At 39.2% G+C, this 19,507-nt stretch overlaps 1 protein-coding gene across 8 annotated transcripts; it reads left to right on the top strand.

Moving 5' to 3' along the window:
* Nucleotides 1-76: 76 nt before the first annotated feature.
* Nucleotides 77-17,630, top strand: BAG1 (BAG cochaperone 1). Of its 8 annotated transcripts, none has more exons than XR_013926556.1 (8): nucleotides 139-263; nucleotides 3,511-3,639; nucleotides 3,779-3,861; nucleotides 4,588-4,701; nucleotides 5,193-5,300; nucleotides 10,617-10,694; nucleotides 14,289-14,351; nucleotides 16,935-17,011. XR_013926556.1 is itself a non-coding variant. In XM_080378187.1 (7 exons), the coding sequence occupies exons 1-7, from the start codon at nucleotides 221-223 to the stop codon at nucleotides 17,022-17,024; spliced, it is 630 nt and encodes a 209-aa protein (XP_080234313.1). In that variant the 5' UTR covers nucleotides 77-220; the 3' UTR covers nucleotides 17,025-17,630. The 8 variants fall into 8 exon arrangements, 5 of the variants coding, with proteins under 5 accessions (XP_080234313.1, XP_080234309.1, XP_080234310.1 ...); XR_013926557.1 differs by lacking the exon at nucleotides 16,935-17,011 and adding an exon at nucleotides 5,556-5,602 and having other exon boundaries at nucleotides 10,629-10,694; nucleotides 14,289-14,344; XM_080378187.1 differs by lacking the exon at nucleotides 10,617-10,694 and having other exon boundaries at nucleotides 77-263; nucleotides 16,935-17,630.
* Nucleotides 17,631-19,507: the final 1,877 nt, after the last annotated feature.

Here is a 19,507-nt window from a genome sequence, read left to right on the forward strand (position 1 = left end):
CCTGGGTCTGAGGCGCTTAACTGTTTCCTCTCGTTAATTACAAAGGGGGCGGCTGTCGCCGCCGGTGAGGCCGGCAAACGGCCCCGCCCCGCGCGCGGGCGTCACGCTCCCCTTGCCCCGCCTCTTCCTGTCTGGCGGGGCGGGGCCTAAGGCGGAAGTGACGCGCTACCGGCGCGCCCCGGGAAGCACCGGCAGAACCGTTTCCTTGTGGCGGGGTGAGATGGCGGCGCCAGGAGCCCCGGTTACCGTCACCGTCACTTACAGTAAGAGCCGCCTGGGGGAGGGCACCTCCAGCCGCTGCCGAGGCGAGCGCGGCCCGCTACATCTCACCAGGTGTCTCGGCCGCCGGCGGGGCCGTGCGGGTTTGGCCCCGGGGCTCGCCCGTCCCTGCCGGCCGCGCTCCCCGTGAGCCTGGGTCCGGCCGTTGGCGGTAGCTCGGCGCTGCAGGGCGGGCGGGCCCGTGGCTGCCGCTGGTGCCGGGGTAAGCGGGAAACGCGCGGACGGCGGCGCTGGAAGGCGCCCGGCGGCGGCCCGAAGCGGTGGGGGAGGTGGGCGTGTGGCGGCCTTTGGTGCCGGGGCGCCCGCGGCTGCAGCTCCGCAAGGCCTCGAGGAGACAGCAAGTGGCGGGGCCGGGGCTGTCTGTTGGGTGGCGGCAGCGTCCCGGGCCTTGCTGGGCCAGCGGCCCGGCCTGCCTCGGCCTCAGCGGGTCACGGCTCGTCCTCCGCTTTGCCTGGTCTCGATCCCGGCTGCTACCGTAACGTTACACATGTGTCCTGGCCACCTGTCGCCGCCTCCCCCTCAAGCTGGATCACTTAAGCGGATCCAACAGAAGGAAAAAAGAAAAAAAAGCTTTTTCTGTATCAACAAGATGATTAAACGGGGGTAGATCTGCTGTAAGGAGATGATGGGAACAGTTAACAAGGCTGTCCGTGCCAGAGAGCGTGGAGCAGAAGTCACTCTTTTGGTAGTAATCCTCATTTAGATGAAATATATCACTAAAGTCGGCACGGTAGGCTAAAAGCATGTGCTACCCAGCGGGCTGCCTTCTTGCTTGTTGAATAAGCTTGAATGTTTGTCGCTGGTGAGATGCCAGCTTGCAAGGGGTACTGGTGGTTTCTTCAGTATGACAGTTGAATGCTGACCTGATGAAACTGGTTATTCAAAGGCCAGCTGGTATGGTTGATCTTTTTTTCTTCGGGAAGAGAAGTAGGAGGAGGGAGAAGAAGGTGGAAGGGAAGATGTGGTTAAATCTGCAAATAAATAGAAGAAGTTACTGCAAAGAGGTAAGAATAGCCTGGACTCCGTAGTTTTTAAAAATAAGATGGGAAATAACGTTATTAAATTTTGATGAAGTGGATCTAGGTGAGGTAGTAGGAGTAATAAGGATAGTAAGGTATTAAATCGGGAAGATATTAATCAGCTGATTTTTGTTAACAAAGCTTGTTAATTTTTAACGATTATTTTTAAAATTATTCAATAATAAATTCTGCTCCTCTTCCTTTTGCACTATGTTGGTGACATTCTTTCCATCTTTAGAGCTTGTTTATTTCTGCTTGCTCGTTTGTGCTTTCAAACTGTTACATTATTTTGTGAAAATGTTTCCTTTATCACCTGGCAGTTTTATCTAAGAGTATTTGGTAGGAAATTTATGGAATAATCTGTTTGAATCTTCATGACTCGTGCTCATTGATGCCCTCAGAAAGCTCTATTTGATTTGAGGGGTTTTCGTTTGCAAAGATGACAATAGCTTAACGATACTAAAATATTTATAATTCCAACATCTTGCTGTTTGCCAAGAGTCTTCTTATCTGAGAATATTTTTATCTTTCCAGTTGTTTTCTTGTCTGGTAATTACTTTGACATCAATAAATAGCAAACAAAAGGCATTGCTCATCTTGGACTTAAGCTGTCCAATTTTTATCTGTTGTTGTCAGATGCTAGTTGACTATTTAGCGCAAACATTTTATTAAAATTTTGCATGCATGAGTGAAAGTGGGGAAAGATGCTAATAAGGGTTAAGAAAGAGAATAGTAGCAGACCCACATATATTACCTGACAATCTGCAAGAAATTGTATGGACCTGGTTTTTTTTTATAAGTGTTTAGGCTTTTTTTTTTTTTTTTAATATTTTGGAATTTCGTACCGGTGGTTGCTTTAAATTAGTATTGTTATTTACTGAAGCAAACTGATAATACCAGCTCTAATCCATGAGATACATTTCATGGTGATTTCACTCTGCTGTGAATTTACACTAATATTTTATTACAGTCTGCCCAAAGTGGTACTCTTAATTTGGAATTAAAACTGTTTCTATTGCTAGGCAAACTTCAGCTGTTCCCTTTCTCATTTGCTGTTCGTTTCTTTTTTCTTTCTAACTGCTGACAGGCACAGCCTTTACACAAAGCAGTTATATATATCAAAACAGCCTTTTGAAATATATTGAGGTTAGCACTTAACACCCCAGCCCCAAAACAAACAAACAGAGAAACCACAGATTGGGAAGAAAGTCCGTTTATGGAAATTGCTTGGGGGAGAGTTTGTATGATGTGATTTTGAGCATAAAGTAATTTTGGAATTAAGAAATATTGTTGGAGCTTGCAAGTTTGTCATGTGACTGACTCTAGGCAGCTGGAACATTTTAAAATTGATATTTCTAGTGCTCTTCTTTGTAAAAGATATGCGCACTTAACGATAATAGTTTTATTTCTGGTGTTTGTTAAGGACTTCTCTCTTCTTGCACAGTAAAAATGCCTGTCTTGATTTCCCTTGAGCCAGTGGTGGCTGGTTCCTGTGGGTACTTTCAGATTGACAAGCCTTAAGTGTGTGGGAGCAGAAGGTTATAGAAAAGGGTCTATTGTAAAGTAGAGTTTCACAGACATACTCCTTTTTTCTAAAAACTTCCTGCTGTTTGAACAGGGACTTTGAATAGGATGCCCCATAAGTGAAAGGTGTCATAGAGGCTGAGGCTTCTTAAAGTGGTTCAGGCTGCATATGTATTATGGGGAGAAATAATAATTTTTGGATTGTGAGAATTCTCTTGGGTGGCTGGTGGAGGGGAGAGAGATTAGGCATTGATACCTTGCTTCTCATTTATGAGGAGTAGGAAGCAAAGGAAGTGATAAATTGTCTCAGATTCCCCAAGACTTGTGCCGTTTAAAGTTCCTTCAAGTGGGAAATAGAATACATCAGAAAGGTGTGACTTTCATGCTTTAGCTTGTGGGATGTCGACACCATCCACACTCTTAAAAGGTGGGGAATAATACTTAGCAGGAGCATTATGCCAGTAGAATTCACCTGATTAAACATTTCGGGTTATTAGAATGTAAATTTTTAGCTGAGGTAAGTCACTTCAAGAGGAAAGACATGCAATAGAATCCTTTGAATGGTAATTATTATTGTACGTGAGAATCAGTGATTTGAGAACTTCTGCAGAAATAAATATTAAAAACAGATTCCCTGTAATATTTTCTAGGTAAAAATAAGTATTACTGTTACTCTGTTTCTTCTTAGGTAATGAAAAACACAGTATTCGGGTTGCTTCTCAACAAGAAGATAGTGAACCTACACTACAAGACATGGCTGTACTTATTGAACAAGTCACTGGGGTTCCAGTTCCTTTTCAGAAACTGATATACAAAGGTAATGTATAAATCTATCAATAATTGATGATGATACCTTTACTTTTAGTCACTTTCATGTGTCCATGCTTTCAATGTCTTCAAAAAGACACTTAGGCTGCTAACTATATTTTAACTGGTTTTTTTCCTCTTCCATTTAGGGAAGTCTCTGAAAGAACTGGAACAACCATTGTCGGCACTTGGTATTAAAAATGGTTGCAAAGTCATGTTGATTGGGAAAAGGGTAAGTGTTGCCTTTGAACGTTTCCCCCCCCCCCCCCCCCCCCCCTTAAATTATTGTAATTTCTGTCAGTGCTTCAGCTACTGAACACAGAAACAAGTTACAGCATAAATCTAATCTTGTATACCTACCCACAGAGTTGAGTTCAGTCTCATGTTGTGGTGTGAATAACTTGGCAGCTTGTACATTTCTGAAATTCCATTATTGACTGATTTCTGCCTTACATTATTGACAAATTTCTGCCTCATCTGTTGCTTGTCAGTACTCATGAACCTTCTGTGCACTGATGACCTTATCTGCTCATCTTATTTTTCTAGTTTAAAAGAAAAATAAAAGTATCTGTAGCTACTGAGTCTGCTGGGTAATTTCTGGTGAAATGACTTGTGGCTGCTTTTGCCAAGTAGAGGACAAGGTAGTATCTCATGATATAAGTTCTTACCCTTACTTTAAAGGTGATAAGTTAACAAAAAGAAGTTCGCGCTTTTCCTTTTTCCTTTCAAATTTGTATCATTTAATGTGTTTATATATGTTGCTGCTTTGATTATATTTGTAATTAAACTTTGGAAGAAGCTTATTTGATAGGTATTAAAATATGGAAAGAAAACAAGGTTAATACATATTTTTAATCAGCAGAAGCTTTATGACTGTATTACCACTGTTGCTGCTTTTTAGCTGCATAGTGTCTCTGTTTGTTCCATAGTTGTGAATGTTGTAATTTTGAATACACAGAATAGTCCAGAAGAAGAGGCTGAACTAAAGAAGTTAAAAGATTTGGAGAAGTCAGTGGAGCAAATAGCTAATAAGTTAGAGGAAGTTAATAAAGAGTTCACAAGTATCCAGAAGGTATGCTGGTTTTGTATCATATTATATCTTTGTGAAACAATTTTGTAGGTATAAGTATTTTTAAAAAGTACTGTGTAAAGCTTTTGAGCAGTCCATAATAGGCTGCCCCTCCTAACTGTCCAAAGGTCCTGTAAAATTCTTACTGAATTTCAAATGCTGCTTGTGAGTTTGCTAGATAGAGACATGGCACTGTTTGGAAAAAGATAAATATTGTTGCATATTGGATAAATTATATTTAGATCTGGAAAAGCATAAAGAGTTCTCTCAAAGTCTGTTATTTGTTTAATCTTTTAAGTAAACTTAGCAGAGCTTATATTTAGCATTTCAAGGACTGATAGATTACAGATTGAGACTAGTCCCTAACATATTTGAAACTACAGAAATAGTAGAAGGTGTTTTCTGCTGTGGTGCATTGATGCATTTTCTTAGCTGGATATTCTATAAGTTATGGAATAATTTTGATTTTCCTTCCCTCTGTTTTTCCTCCTCAGGGATTTTTAGCAAAGGATCTCCAAGTAGAAGCACTAAAACAGCTGGACAAGAGGATAAAAGGAACTGCAGAGCAGTTCATGAAGATCCTGGAACAGATTGATGCTATGGTAAGTAAATAACCTCAGAAGACTGTCAAATTGCAACAGAGACCAAACCTACTGTTAAAAATGTATCTGCTTGTAATTTATTTGATATTTTAAAATACTAAAAAAATTGTTTTAGCTTTGAAAATTAGTTAATTGGTTTGCTCATTTTTTCTTTAATATCCAGCTCTTGCCCCTGTATGTCTCCAAAAGACTACTTGGCAGCATCTATTTCTAAATGGTGACATTAATGCCTGTGTATGCATCCCCATTCCACAGAAGAGCTTCATTTTGGGGCAGCAGCCTGTTAAGACTACATGAAATGGGTATCCTTTACTCAAGTTTTACCCTTTTAGTTTGTCTTGGCAAACTTTCATGTTAAACTTCATGGTAACAATAAAGGTCTGAAAAAACCACCCCAAAACAACAGATACACTTTGTATTGTATATCACGTAGGAACAAGGAGGTCCCGAAGACTGAAGAATTTTCTGGTCAGTCGTATGTGGACTGACAGTACTTTTACTTGAGATGCTTGCACATTGAGGACTGGATTCTTTCATTGGAATGTACTGGGGTATATCCAAGTGCTTCACAGTCATTAATGGATCATAACCTTGCAGCGTATTTCCAGAGTGCAATATATATCTTCCTATATCATGTAGTAGCTGAAAGCTAGGTGAGGATAAGGGACTTTGTGTAGAGATAGAAGATTGTGGCAGCTAGGGTATGTCCTTATTCTGTTTCTCTGCTGGTTATTCTCTGTAAACTTTTGTTATGTAATTAGGTCATAATATCCTGCTCTGAAGGAAAAATGCTGCTTTTCTGTGGTAGTGATGTCTTTGGGTCTAACTCCTTTGTACAGTGACCCTTTGTGGGATTGTTTCAGAAATATTTCATGCAAATGCCTGTAATTGGTAAACCAAATGTAGTTTACTTGATGGACACTTTGAAGTTCAGCTGCAGACTAAATCAAAGAGGAATAATTTGAATTGGCCATCATCAGATGCTATATGATACGGATGTGTTCCTAAGAATGGTGGAAGCTCATTAACTTATTTTTCCCCCTTTCATATTGTACACCTTTAATGGTAAACTAGCCTTTGCTGTTTGTTATAGCCAGCAGTTCTTAAAATACTATTTTGTTTTTAATTGTAATATGCTAAGTATTTTGAAGTCTCAAAAATTCTCTTTCCTTTTCTGCCTCACATAGAGGAAAATACTTTGCTGACAGTTCTTGAATCCTGTTAGACATACAGACTTTGTATAACTGATTTCCTGTTTGAAGTGGCAGATTTACAATCTGTTGCCATGAAAATAGCAGAGGTGACAACTGTTTAAATTGGATGGGATTAAAGCTTATTTCTGATCCCTCCAATTTCTGAATCTGTCCTATTTAGAAAAAAGTCAGTACTTGAAAAACCCTTTCACTGCTTCCTAATTAATCCAAACTGAATTTCCCAAGTTAACTTGATTCTGGTACTTTTTGCATGGCTTAAACAGAAAATGTGCTATTATCTACCTCCTTATCCAAAACACTCTAAATAATACTGGACAAAGGACTTTCAGATTTAGTACAAGATTTTAGAAGGCTTATAGCCTAGTGACTTCACGTTTAGATTTAGGAAATAATGGATTCCCTGTGTCTCAGTTTTGTCTCTTCTGGAACTGGAACTGCCAAAGCTAAAAGTTATTATAATTAGTATATTTTAATATTTTTAATAGTTTTTTACTTTGTTGTATAAGAGCCTATGACATGGACAAGCCTCAGTTCATATTTTTTTTTAGCAAGAAATAAGTGAGGATTTGTATTACGAATTATTGAAATTATGTTACACATACCAAAGTCCATATTTATTTGTGTTAATATACAAAGGTGGCTGTGGATTTTGTCATCAAAACTGAACTTCTGTGAGATTTCTGTGAAATCTTGCAGATGAAATACATGTAGTTGAGTGGAATCTAGCTGTTCAGTGTCTTGGTATTACACCAGGTCAGATGAACAGGCCACCAACTTCCTGAGGTACTACATAGCTGTACTGTAGTTGTGCAATACATAGAGGTAGCAACACAGAAGAGTAATGAGGTATGTATATGAACGTTAAATGGGTTCCACTGAAGTAAAAAAAGGTAAATAGAAATGCAAAGCAGGAAAGCGTAAAGCTTCCAGAGAGTATTTTATCTGTATCTCAGAACTGTTTTATACAGTATTTAGTATTCTTTTTTGTTAGCCAAGTAAAAGGCAAGTTCTGACAAATCTCTTAAACGCTGTTAACCATATAGATATGCTGTTGATTCAACCAAAAGAATGTTAAAAAGAGATAAGGAAGGGGGGGGGGGGGGGGGGGGGGCGCGGAACTGAGCGAGCCAGAGCCAGAAGAATGGATGCACTGTAAAAGTGAAACCGGCAAACTCACACTATAAATGTTCCAGTTTGTTTCTTTGGCAGAATGGTTGTGAAAACTCTTTAAGGTGTCTTGGCTGTCATACATTGTTTGGTTCAATCAAAAACATCTGGCTTGATCCAAAATGAGATTTGTATGGTTATAGAGAGCTAAGGGTGATGAAGCCTGCATGTTGTTTTCTATCTGTTCTAGGGGTGTCACCCTCTTACTGTTACCAGACAAGCTTGTTAATTAGAGGAGCTGAGTTTGGAACTAATACTCATTTTTACTAGACTGTGTTCAACAACTGTGTATTTAAAAGAAGTCATTTGGGAAATGGAGAAGTAGCTTGGTAGTCATGCAGTGTTGGGGTGGGAGAAAAAAATGCAGTGTTGTCACTGCCAGAGGTGTGAAAGGAATGTCTTGAAGGGATGAGTTTGGGTAGAGTTAACTGTAACTTAAACATTTTAACATTAAATGTGTTTAAGTAGCTACTGCTTCCACAGCAGGAAGGGTTGAGGGATCTTACGAGCATCTTACAGATTTTTGAATGCTATGACACAGCTGGACATTCCCATAAGCCACAGACCTTTGAAGTTTCCTTCAGGAGAGATACAAATTTCGTCTTGTTGAGCATTCGAAGATTTGTCTGTGTGCATCACCAGAAATGCCATTTATTTCAGCAGTTAAACCATTTGGTCCAGGAGTCAAAGTACATTATTTGTTACAAATCTCAGTGAGCAGAACAGAGAAGATCCTTGACTTGATCAACTGGCATAATTTTGTAAATAACTGAAGGGTTTTTCAAGAAAAAAGAAGTAAATCTTTTCTGAGATCAGTAGGAAATTTAAATTCACAGTCATGACACTACTTATTGTGAGCCTGCTTTAATTTACATGAAGTCTGTCACCAGTATTGCAGTCTGAGAGGTTACTTTGTTCTCATAATGATTTCTTATTAAATGGCATGTTTGTAATCTAGGAAGATTATATTGCGGAGAACAGATTGTACGAACAACTGAAAGAAACCCCTTTGTCTTCTGAGATACCAGTCATTGATTTTGTTTATATAGACTCATGAAAAAAACATCTGTCAAATTGCATGTATCAGTACTGAGGACACTGATAACATGACTGACTCATAATTAAGTTCTGATGGCCCATCTTCCTTTCTTGTGGGTTTTTTTTTTGGTTATAATTCTCTGTAAAAGTTATTTAAATTACTATACTGTTCTGATGAAGCTTTTTTCACTGTCTCCTTGCCCCTGCTATACTTGTCATCTGGTAAGTCCATACCAAATTAACATTTCAAGGATTAAAGTAATTATTATGGAAAAAAACACCTTACTGTGTCTGTAACAAACATTTCCCAGGCTTCTGGGAAGTTTTGCTACTTAGAATAACATGAGAACTTACTATTAAACCTTTGAATTTACCAGGATAAATAAGCATTTGATAAGCATTTGTTAATTGTGATTCTTACATCACATCTTAAATATGAATCATAACCATGAAGTCAAAGGTTTTGGGGAAAATTTTTCTAAAGTACATGGAGCATGAAAATGCTGTCATACCTCACTGAGAGTAGAATGCTTAGTTACAGCTTCTGCATTCAGAAAACTGCTGACAAATGCTGCTGTTTAATAGCTGCTTTTAAAGAAGCTGCTCAGTTGTCTACTTAGGTGAAGAAGACTCAGTGTCAATGTAATGTGCTTACCTAATTTACCAATTTATTTAACAATAAGTTTAAAAAAAAGTGAAGGGCTGATAGTCAGTAAAACTGCACACAAAAATACTATATTTTCTTGATTTATAAAAGAAAATAATGAAAAATTGTCTTGTTAGATGGATGGAGTACCACCAAAAAATACTTTTTTCAACCCATTAGCATTGGTGGCATGTGTGTAGCAGAGTCATTTTTATTTTAAGTAATTTGATAACAAACTACGAATTTTTCTAGCTATTATTGCTAGTGACTGCTAGTATAGGAGATTGTCTCTTTTAAATATGATGTCCCTTTGGTTCTGATAAAATAGTCATAATTAATTTGGCTAGCATTTGTTTTGCTTATTAACTAACTACACTGCTACAAAGTGGATTCAGGCATCAGATACTACCTATTGGGGTCTATGGTTTAGGAAATAACCAGAGGAGAACAAAGATGTGGCGGGAACACTAAGCTTAAAAATTGTTATTGGAACCACTTCCAAAACACATGAAGCTTGAGCAGAGCTGGAGGTGATGTTCTATGGCAAAGGGAGGCGGGTTTATTAGGAGATCAGCTGGGAGATGGGAAGAAATGCAAGAGAGTCTGTATTTCATAAGCAGTGATCAGGAGAGAGGGGTGCTGGGTTTGTAGTTGAAAGAACACTCAAGAATAGAGAGGATCTAGAGGCAGGAAAATACACGAATTTATCACTGTGTAAACAGCGATTGCTTTTAAGGAATTCTTGTATAAAGTATGAGTGTTGTGGATACAAAAGAACATCTGTGTATCTGCAGGGTGAGAACTCTTCAAGACAAACGGTTAAGCAGCTCTGAGTTTGGGGTTGTGGGGTGGGATATAGCCACTGGTAACAGGAAGACTTGGGCTCTGTTTCTCGGTGGATGGGGGGAGGATAAGGAACCCGTGCCCAGGAGTTCTACAGGAGTTGCTGGGGTGAAGCCAGCACTGCAGTCATTTCTGACAGTTTAAGACCATATAGACCAATGACTGTGAGACTTGAGCAGGGGTTGGTCACAGAGGAAGTGCAATGCAAAGAGGAGACCTGCTATAAATGTAAGAATATGCTGTGCAGTAGAAAGCCATATACTAATCCAAATACTGCTCTGCAAGCAGTGCTAGCACCAAAATGTAGATTTGGCAAGAATTTTGCATAAGCACTGCTTAGGCTTAAACTACTCCTTCTTTAATTACCTGTGATTTTCATTAAATTTGGAAATGTTATTGTGACTTAAGGTTTATTGCCAGCTTCACCTGTTAAACCCTGAATAGTTGGACAACGTATTCCTGGAGAGGAGACGTAAGCTGACTAAGGTAAAACAGAGACTGTGAGATTTAATTTTATGTTAAGATTTGTGAACATTACTAATTTGATTGCAAAACATCTTTTAAGCAGCTTGGTAAGTTAGTATATTTAGGCCTTCCAACTCTATGTCTCTGTCAAGGGGATTACAAGGTGTGATTTAAAAAACCCCGCAGTTACGAGGGTGTGCAAGCAAACAGGAGTTTTTATGCACAGATGTAATTATAAAGAACAGTTTTGAAAAATGTTGTCAAAATTAGAAATAGTCTGAACTCAGATTTCAAAGTTTAGTCCAGTTACCAATATCTGTTTTAGAAGCAGACTGTGTATGGTAAGCCTAGCTGGAGTTCCCAGTCTGCTATTGAAAGTTAATTTAGGCCTATTCTGACAATAAAAAACTGTTAATTTGCTGTTTCGGATTGGTAGGAATACTTCTGTAGGTGAGAATGTCTTTCAGAAAATACAGTGTGAAATAAGCAAAGGGAGATGGGCAGTGTAACTGAGCTAGTACATAATTTCATTTTTAATTTGATTATTAAGAAATTCCAAGTCATGGAAAACTTCAAGGCATAGAAGAATTTCCTTGACAGTGAGATAACATTTTCATTTTCTGGTGAGAATCAGCCATTAATAATTAGACCTAACTGATCTTTGTTCGTTCAGGCTATTACATATGTGGAGTCAAAATAGTACGCATCAAATACTCTTTATGTTAAACATTTCTTGTCATATTTTGTTCATTTTAAAAAGTGAATTTTGTTGTTGAAAATCCAAGGGAAAAACGGGAATGTTTTCTGATGTGGTTACAGGGTCCTGTGTCTAAGCTCTCTTACAGCAGTTCCTATAACTTTATAATATTTTTTAAACTTTTTCCCTGTGAAAACTAAATACTTTCAAGACTGCCATTTTTATTTGTGGACTAGAGCTGGTGTTTGAAGAGAATTCACCCACAGCTTTAAACTAGCTTCTCAATTGTTTTGTAATATATTTGGACAGAAAAACACACGACAACGTTTTCAGTGTCCTGCTTCCTGGGAGGAGACAGGCAGGTTTAACATGCTGCCGTGAGCAAGAGCTTATTGCAGTCCATGGTACTGTAAAATACGCTTCATAAAGAGCAAAGTAGCTTCCAAATGGACAGTTTTAAAAAGCTGTGCTTTGGAAAATGGACACCTAGGTTTTTAGGCAGACCATCGCTGAAAAAGTAGTAACAGCTTCTGAACCTGTCCTGTGCTATAATTCCAAGGAAGTAAGGTGACGTTACATAAATGAACGAAGTGACTACTGTAGAACAGGCTCCTGTAGGAGGATTTGCATTGTGCCTGACGGATTCCTGGCATTAACCTGGTAACTTCCTTTCAGAGCTCCTCCTCTTTCTCACAAAATAAGAGAATTTGGAAAGGATAGATAGGTGATGGAGTGCATCTTAGTACCAACTGAAGAGTTCCTTAATCTGCGTACTGATCTCTCTTGTGTCCCTCATGGTGATGGTGATTTTTCCACCTGAAAGAAATACGTCCAGTTTCTGGTTCTGTTTCAGGAGGTACAGTCTGACATAAAAGTGCTCTGCAAGGGAAATACCTTTTCTGGTCTGGAAGAGAAGGGATAAAAGTTTTTATGAGTTTTATCCAGCTTAACAATGCTGGCCTTTGGGAATACTGGTACTGGAGCAACAGAAATGGAATCTGGAACTACAGGAACAGAAGATTCTTTCTCTTAACCCATCTTCCAAAGGAAACTAACAAAATAAACTGAAAAACCTGACTCTGGGAAGAGGTTAGCGTGGTAGTAGTTACTCCCACTTCCAGCTTCCATACGGTCCTAGGAGACGAGAAGCAGCGTTGTACATTCCTTCTTCCAGCTGAGTCTAAGAGTGAGAGGGATTTAAAATCTGAAACAGCCTGTAGCCATCGATAGCTGCATGTCAGTCATAGAATTCATCCCACCAAGTTTCAGTAATGACAACTAGGTTGCAGCTTTCTAGCAGCACGGTGGCTTCAACTCCTCCTGCTGTTGCCCGTGCTGTGTGCATTGGTGCAGAGGCGCTTCAGCTGGGCTGTTGGCTGTGTCATGTGTTTAGAGGAACACGCCTTAATTCCTTTGAGGTATTTCACTGGGGTTCCCTTTTGGCTCCTCTTTCCTCAGGAGCCCCTCGCTCATCTCTGTGAGACTTGAGGTGTGCTCCAGTGTATCCAGCACATCTCAGAGCAACCAGCTGAGGGTCTTCCTAGCATCCATCCCTCTAACCTTGGCATGCTGTCCCACAGCTTGTCAGGCACAAGCTTGATATTATCTCCCTCCTGCTTCAAGTCTAGTTTAAAGCTCTGTCAATGAGCCCCACTAGCTGCAGATTCCCTTGCCAACCATCCCCAGGCCCTGAAGCCTCTTTTGATTGCCTTTAGAAATGTAAGAATGTGTTCTAGCTGACTCGGGAATGCGCCCATTTTCTCCTCACCCATGGTTCTGGAAAAGCATGCTAAGCCTGGTGATTATTTTTTTGTTATCACTTACAGTGTGCTGATTACTGCACAAATCCTGGAGCTGTGTGATCCCTGAACTTACTGGGATATTGATCTCAGTGATGCCTATAGTTTCACTTTCCATGATGGGCTGCTTCTTTGGTGTGAAGGCTTATATATTTCTGTCTCCTATATTAGGTTATATACAAAACCTGTGTTTGGCTGGACACTAAAAGAAAAGAGCACCTTTATTTTTCAATTGTTGTAAGAGATTATGTATCTAAATCTCCCAGTGAGGCTTTGCATTTTAGTTGAAACAGAGTATTATAGGGAAACCACTATTCTTGATATGGAGTTAGGGTGGAAAATAAAAGCTATACCAGTGAGAAACTCCCAAGATTTTTCTGCATCTTCAGCAGTGAGAGCACAGTGTTTCTAAGAATACTTGCATAAACTTTATATAATAATAATCATCTGTACAGGTGTTTTACCTGTTTCAAAAAACCATCATAAACCTGAGCACTATTCCCCACTGACACCCGGATTTTACATAGCTTACAAAGTACAAAGCATATAACGTTTGCTGAGATAACTTACATTAATATGTTGGGTTGTAGGAGTACAGAAAATGATGCAGTTTGAATTAAATTAAAAGCTGTCAGCATGTGACACTTAACACGTGTTGTATTCCATGAGTAGATTGCAGAGAAGATGAGATGTACAGCTCAGACTGGCAATGCCTGCATTACTGATGATACATCCTAATGATGGCAGGTGATTGAGTTAATGTGTTCGTAAAAAATTATTTAATCTTACAGTCGCTGAAAAAAACCCTAAAGTGCAGCAGAACAATTGATGTACACCACAGCAGACAAAAGCAGTGTATGTAGTCTATTGCTGTATGTTACCTAAAGACCATGGTAAATTTGCTAGCTCAGTTCTTTGCAATCAGCATGCCGCATCCCTGACTTTGTGAATTTATGACTTTTTCTTTTAAATTCTTTCTCATGTAATCATCCTTACTGAGAAGGCATGGCATTTTCATGATGCCTGTTCAGAGGATTCTTTGATACATTCAGTTTTTGCTGTAATTTAATATAATTTCAACATTAAGCTGCATCAACTTGTTTGTTTATTTTACTGCAGAATCTGCCAGAGAATTTCAGTGATTGCAAACTGAAAAAGAAAGGGTTGGTGAAAAGGGTTCAGGTGAGTTTGGGGTTATTTTTGTTTCCCGTTGACGCTGAGCGCTTGTGTAGCAAGGGTTTGTGAAAATGAGGATATTTGGAGCTTAGATTTTGCCAGTGTTTGCTCTTACATTGGTATATCTTATGACCTCTCTTTGGGAGGTATTTGATAGCTTTATAAAACAGCATACAAAAATACAGATTTTTGTGGTTCATGCTATTTTCAGATGTTTGTAATTTATACTAGCATTTGGCCTTATGGCTGCCTGAAGTAATTCTGCTCACTTGCAAAGAAAACAGGATCATTCCTCTTTTCCTGTATCTTGGAGGACTGGGATAAAGAATGAGGTCTGGGCACAAGGATGCATTCAACTGACTCCTGCTGGATCTTGCTAGAGGTGTTCTTTGGGAAATTTTAGCTTCCACTGCAATGTACTAATTTTCTACAGAGAGTAAGTCTCTGAAGTAAAATCTGTACAGGAGAGCAGTTGTACTGAGGGGTAGGTTTTTTAATTGCTTTGCTATTGTATGATGCTTCTAAATTCCTAGGCATTGTTTCCTTAGAGACCTTGAACTGAAGGTTTGTTAATAAATATTGGAACTCATCCTGTGTTGGCATTGTCCCCCCCCATGTCAAACTTCCATAAATGAATGGTAATGCTACTCATATTACTGGGTTTATTTGTATTATGCTAGCTTCAGTCGCAGGTTAGACTCTGAAAATTGTTTGTGAAAGTACGTTGCATTCATGTTTAGAGTTGAAAGGTTTTGTCTTTTACTGTAACCCTATTAAAAACTTTGTTACCATTACCCAAATTTTTTGAAATAGCCATCTATTTTAGAGGAAGCCCTACCAAGAAGTACTTCATAGTAGAAATGGTTTGTGTTACAGCTTTAGGGACAAAGCACTTATACTCAGTTATAGAGGTAAGTTCAGATAATGCAAATTGAAATAAAGACGCTTGCTGGCATAGCTATGTGGTGTGGAGCTCTGAACATGCTCTTGATTCCACGTGTCTAACCAAAGCAGCAAAACTCTTTAATAGAGGTATGGCTATAAACCTCATGGCAAGGTACTAGAGCTGCACTCTTGGGTGAAGTTATTGCGTAAATAGGGGCTTTGTATAAGAACTGCTGTTAAAGCATAAAACGGTTTCTGTGGAGCAGAATCAGAGTTATTGATGTGCTTTTATAGGCACAGTGTTCTGCAACTGTAGGTTATGAACCTGTAGAGGACTGCAGAAAAATCTTAAGGGGTTTTAGAGCAATTAACAACAATTTGTTTTTCCAGAGCAAGAAAATGATGGCAAGTTATGCTTATTGCTCTTAAGTATTCATGAAAGTGAGCGGGAGCCATTAACTGCCTTCTGTTGCTGGCAGTCATGTATTTTCCAGAATGGGGAGACAGACATGAAACACTTGCAGCCAGCAACTGCAGTTGTTACCACCTTTGACTTTTTCATCCCTCAAGTCCTTACAGGAGTGATGATGGCTTAAGGGCAGGGGTCCTCAAACTACAGCCCGCGGGCTGGATACAGCCCGGCAGGGTCCTCAATCCGGCCCCCGGTATTTACAGACCCCCCCGCTGGGGGTTGGGGGGGGAAACCAAGCAGCCGCAGATGGCTGCCTACCACTGCATCTGTGTGCCGGCCCCCTGGTTAAACAGTTTGAGGACCCCTGGCTTAAGGGATTGGTTGAAGACAGGTGATTGAAAAAACTGTGATGGTTAAGAAATATTCACTTGGCACAACAGTATGTTGCTCTAGAGGGAAGGAGATTTCTTAATGTGATTTTAACATTAAATACCTGGTTTAACTGTTAAAGTCTAGCGCAGACATAGCAAAACTTGAGTGCAAGCCATAAATAGGTAGTGGGAGAGTCTTCTCAGAAACTACAGTGTACTCACATATGTTGGAATTGGCCTAAAACTATTTATTGGCTTAATGTGCTGGTGCTTTGTGCTGTGTACAGCACAGGCAAAGTGACGAGTGGCCGCTTGCTCTTAATTGCTTTGTGTGGGTTGCTGTACTTGTAAGAACTCATGGGCGAGTTCTAAGAAAGCTCATGGTGCTGTGGACTGTCCCTTTTAGAAAGGAGCCTTCTGTCTTTTGAGGCACATCAGCTACTTACTGATAAAGATGAGGGTTTGTGTTGGCCTGTAGTCCTGAGAAATAGAGGAGGCCTTGGTTTAATGAAAGCTTGTTTTAGATTTGGTTGATTAGGTTTGTCACTTGCGCCCTCAGCTACAGAAGTAGTATGTGTGTTAGAAAGGAGTTTAAAAGACATGTTCCAAACTCAAGCACTAACTTGTCTGAACTTTTATGATCCTTACTGTCGTTTATAAATTTTGGATCAACTCAAAGTACTGCAGCAGCAGAACCAGTGAGGATGGGCAACCATGTTATTGCCTTATCAAATATCATGTTTCTGTTGGATTCTGGGTAAACAAAATTATGAATAAGATGTTATAAAACTGAACTGGAAGGTGGTGGTTGAGTTGGCTTCTTCAAATTCATGATGGAAACTGCAGTTTCTGTTCTTATGGAAGCATCTGCCATTGCTATAATTGCATCCCCAGTAACATTCGTTTATTTCTTATTCTCAGGTTTTTCTTGCCCAGTGTGATACCATTGAAGGAAATATTGGTCAAGAAATGGACAAGCTACAGTCAAAGAATTTGGCACTGGCAGAATAAGGCATTGCCCTACATAATTAGGAAACATAATTGCTCTATGAGCAAGAAGAAAAGTTTGCTCTTTGTTTTGGAGCACGTATTCAGCCTTTGTTTGTTGTTTTTTTTTTTTTTTTTTAAAGCCCAGTCTGTTAGACTGGTACCAGTCAATCATTTCTTGCTGATTGTCTTGTTAGCCGCTTGGTTATATCTATTATTTTGAAAAGAAAATCCTTCCAGAAGAATGGCAGAAATAATCTTTGTGGTGAATTGTTACGTATCTTATGGACAAATGTTTAGTTAACTAAGTTATAAAGTTTGCAGTGATGGGCAGTTTTGTCTGATATGTCTTTGCATTTATTTACAGCTCAAATCAAAGAAGGTTTATAATCGTACAAGTGCCATAACTTGCAATAGTAAGAGGACTTCAGCTTGATTGAAAAAGGCAAACTGAGATGACATCTGGGATAGTCGAACATTCTAGTGGACAGTTCAGAGCAATAAAAAAATACGCATTTGTATCTACTTAATGTTTGTATGCATTTATAAATATAAGAAAGCTTGACTATAAGGGAGTCGTACCTATTTTAGCCTTAAATTGTCATAATAAATGGAATGTACTGTAACATGTATGGTACCTAATTTTGAGTGGTGCTTTAAGTTGTTACTGAGCTCCTTGATACAGACCTATGTTTTTTACATAGATTTCTGATGTACTGTGTTTTTTATAGATTATTCTTATTTTTATTGTTTGTGTTCTGTCTTGAGTTACAGTGGGAAATGAAACGAGATTACTCATGCTGCTTATATACCAAGGGTTCAGTTCAAGCAAAGTATAACTAGGGAGCTATTTCAAAAGGGCTTTTGTACTTTTTTTTTTCTCTGATTTAACTGAGTTCATGATGCTATATTTAATGGAAAATTGCAGTGATTATTTCTAGTTTGTTAAGGTAATCAGTGAATTTTTATAACATGTTACAAAGTGACACAATTTTATTTTAGCAATGCTGTGCGTCTGAGGGTTATGACTGATTCTTGCAGTCATATATGTGCCATGCTTTAGCCTTCTCGGTTAGCTGAAAAAAAGCTTTTGCAGGAGATGGTGACTGTCAGCAGGTGCAGCCAACTTTGCAGTTGTTGGTCAGAGCCTATAGCTAATGTACCTGTAGTGGGAGTTGCTTTTTCACTAATGCTTCCGATCAGTAGGTTAGTTGTCTATGCAGTGGCAAGGAACCTGTTTCTGGGGGAGGAAAACACCCCCTCTTTCTCCTCAAATGAGTCAGGCTGAGGATGTTTAGAAATGTCCCTTAGGTAGTGAGCCTTTATCCATATGTGACTGTTTTAAGATTAGCTTGCCTTTGAAGATAAAAATAGGAAATGTGTGCAAAAAGATGTTAACTTCTAATAAATTATAAACCTTAAATAATATCTAAAGTATTATTATTAAAGTATTATCTTTGATGTTTGTAATTGGGGGAGCATTTCTTCAGTGAAAAATGCCATTGAACAAATGAAATGATAGCCCTGCATTAGAAAGAGTCACTTTTATTCTAAACATGCCTTTTGACTATACCAAAATTGGAGTTGCCGTATTTTTTACCATTAACCTGTTTCTTCAAGGTTGTATTTTTTCCATATGTAACTTGCTTCTCAGCATCTGTGGAGGATTTCAAGGTCTCAACTAAGAAGCTTGTCTATCACGTTAGGAAATGGTACGTTTGCTGGGATTGTGGATATTTTTTCCTAAGCTACTAGTCTGGTCATGCTGCATATCCCCAGCACGTCAAGATTAGGAGGAAGAAGAGTTGGTTGTAGCTATTTTTGTGAAACCCTACCTAGCTTGGTGCTGCTTCTAGACCAGATTCATCTGACTCTTAAACCACCAGCAACATTGTTGCTTAATTCAGGGAATGCAAAATTACCTGCTTTCCTGTAATGGAAAGGATCCTCACCCTCTCAAATGTAAGTCCTCTAATGTACTGAACTTTCACAGGTGCATGTCTGTTAAGGATCATCTTGTGTCCATGAAGAGAATTGGGAGCTGTGGTCATGGCTAAGACTGTGTCTGTTTCTGCTGCTCCTTTGCATTTTTTCTCTCTTGGATGAGAACACTAAGGCTATAGGCAGACATTGTCTTCCCAGCACACCTTCCCAGAAACTGCTGCTTCTTGAGATGTGCTTGTGTGAGTAAATCCTCAGCCTGTCTCAAAGCCAGGTGGATTAACTTTCCTATGTTCCACAGCAGATCTTTTGATAATCAGGTACTTTGAGGCAAAGAGAATGATGATGAACCTCTCCCACCAGCACATCTGGATTCAGCAAAGGGTGGGTGTCCTGAGCTGAAGTTACCTTATGGTGGTAACTCATGGTATCAGAATATTTGGTTTCTAGGACATAAGTCTGTATATTGAAAACAAGCTTTTGGAATATAAAATTTTCTGTCTTCCAAATACAAAAATGTGTTGATTCACTTTGGAAAATGGATGGTTGTGTTTAGTTATCTAAGA

This window comes from Falco punctatus, assembly GCF_963210335.1.
Source record: "Falco punctatus genome assembly, chromosome: 3".
NCBI lineage: Eukaryota > Metazoa > Chordata > Aves > Falconiformes > Falconidae > Falco > Falco punctatus.

Coding starts and splice junctions, on each gene's coding strand:
- BAG1 (XM_080378187.1), top strand. CDS start 221: ATGGCGGCGCCAGGAGCCCCGGTTACCGTCACCGTCACTTACA. Junction 3,640..3,778: donor TCAGAAACTGATATACAAAG/GTAATGTATAAA, acceptor TCTTCCATTTAG/GGAAGTCTCTGAAAGAACTG. Junction 4,702..5,192: donor AGTTCACAAGTATCCAGAAG/GTATGCTGGTTT, acceptor TTTCCTCCTCAG/GGATTTTTAGCAAAGGATCT.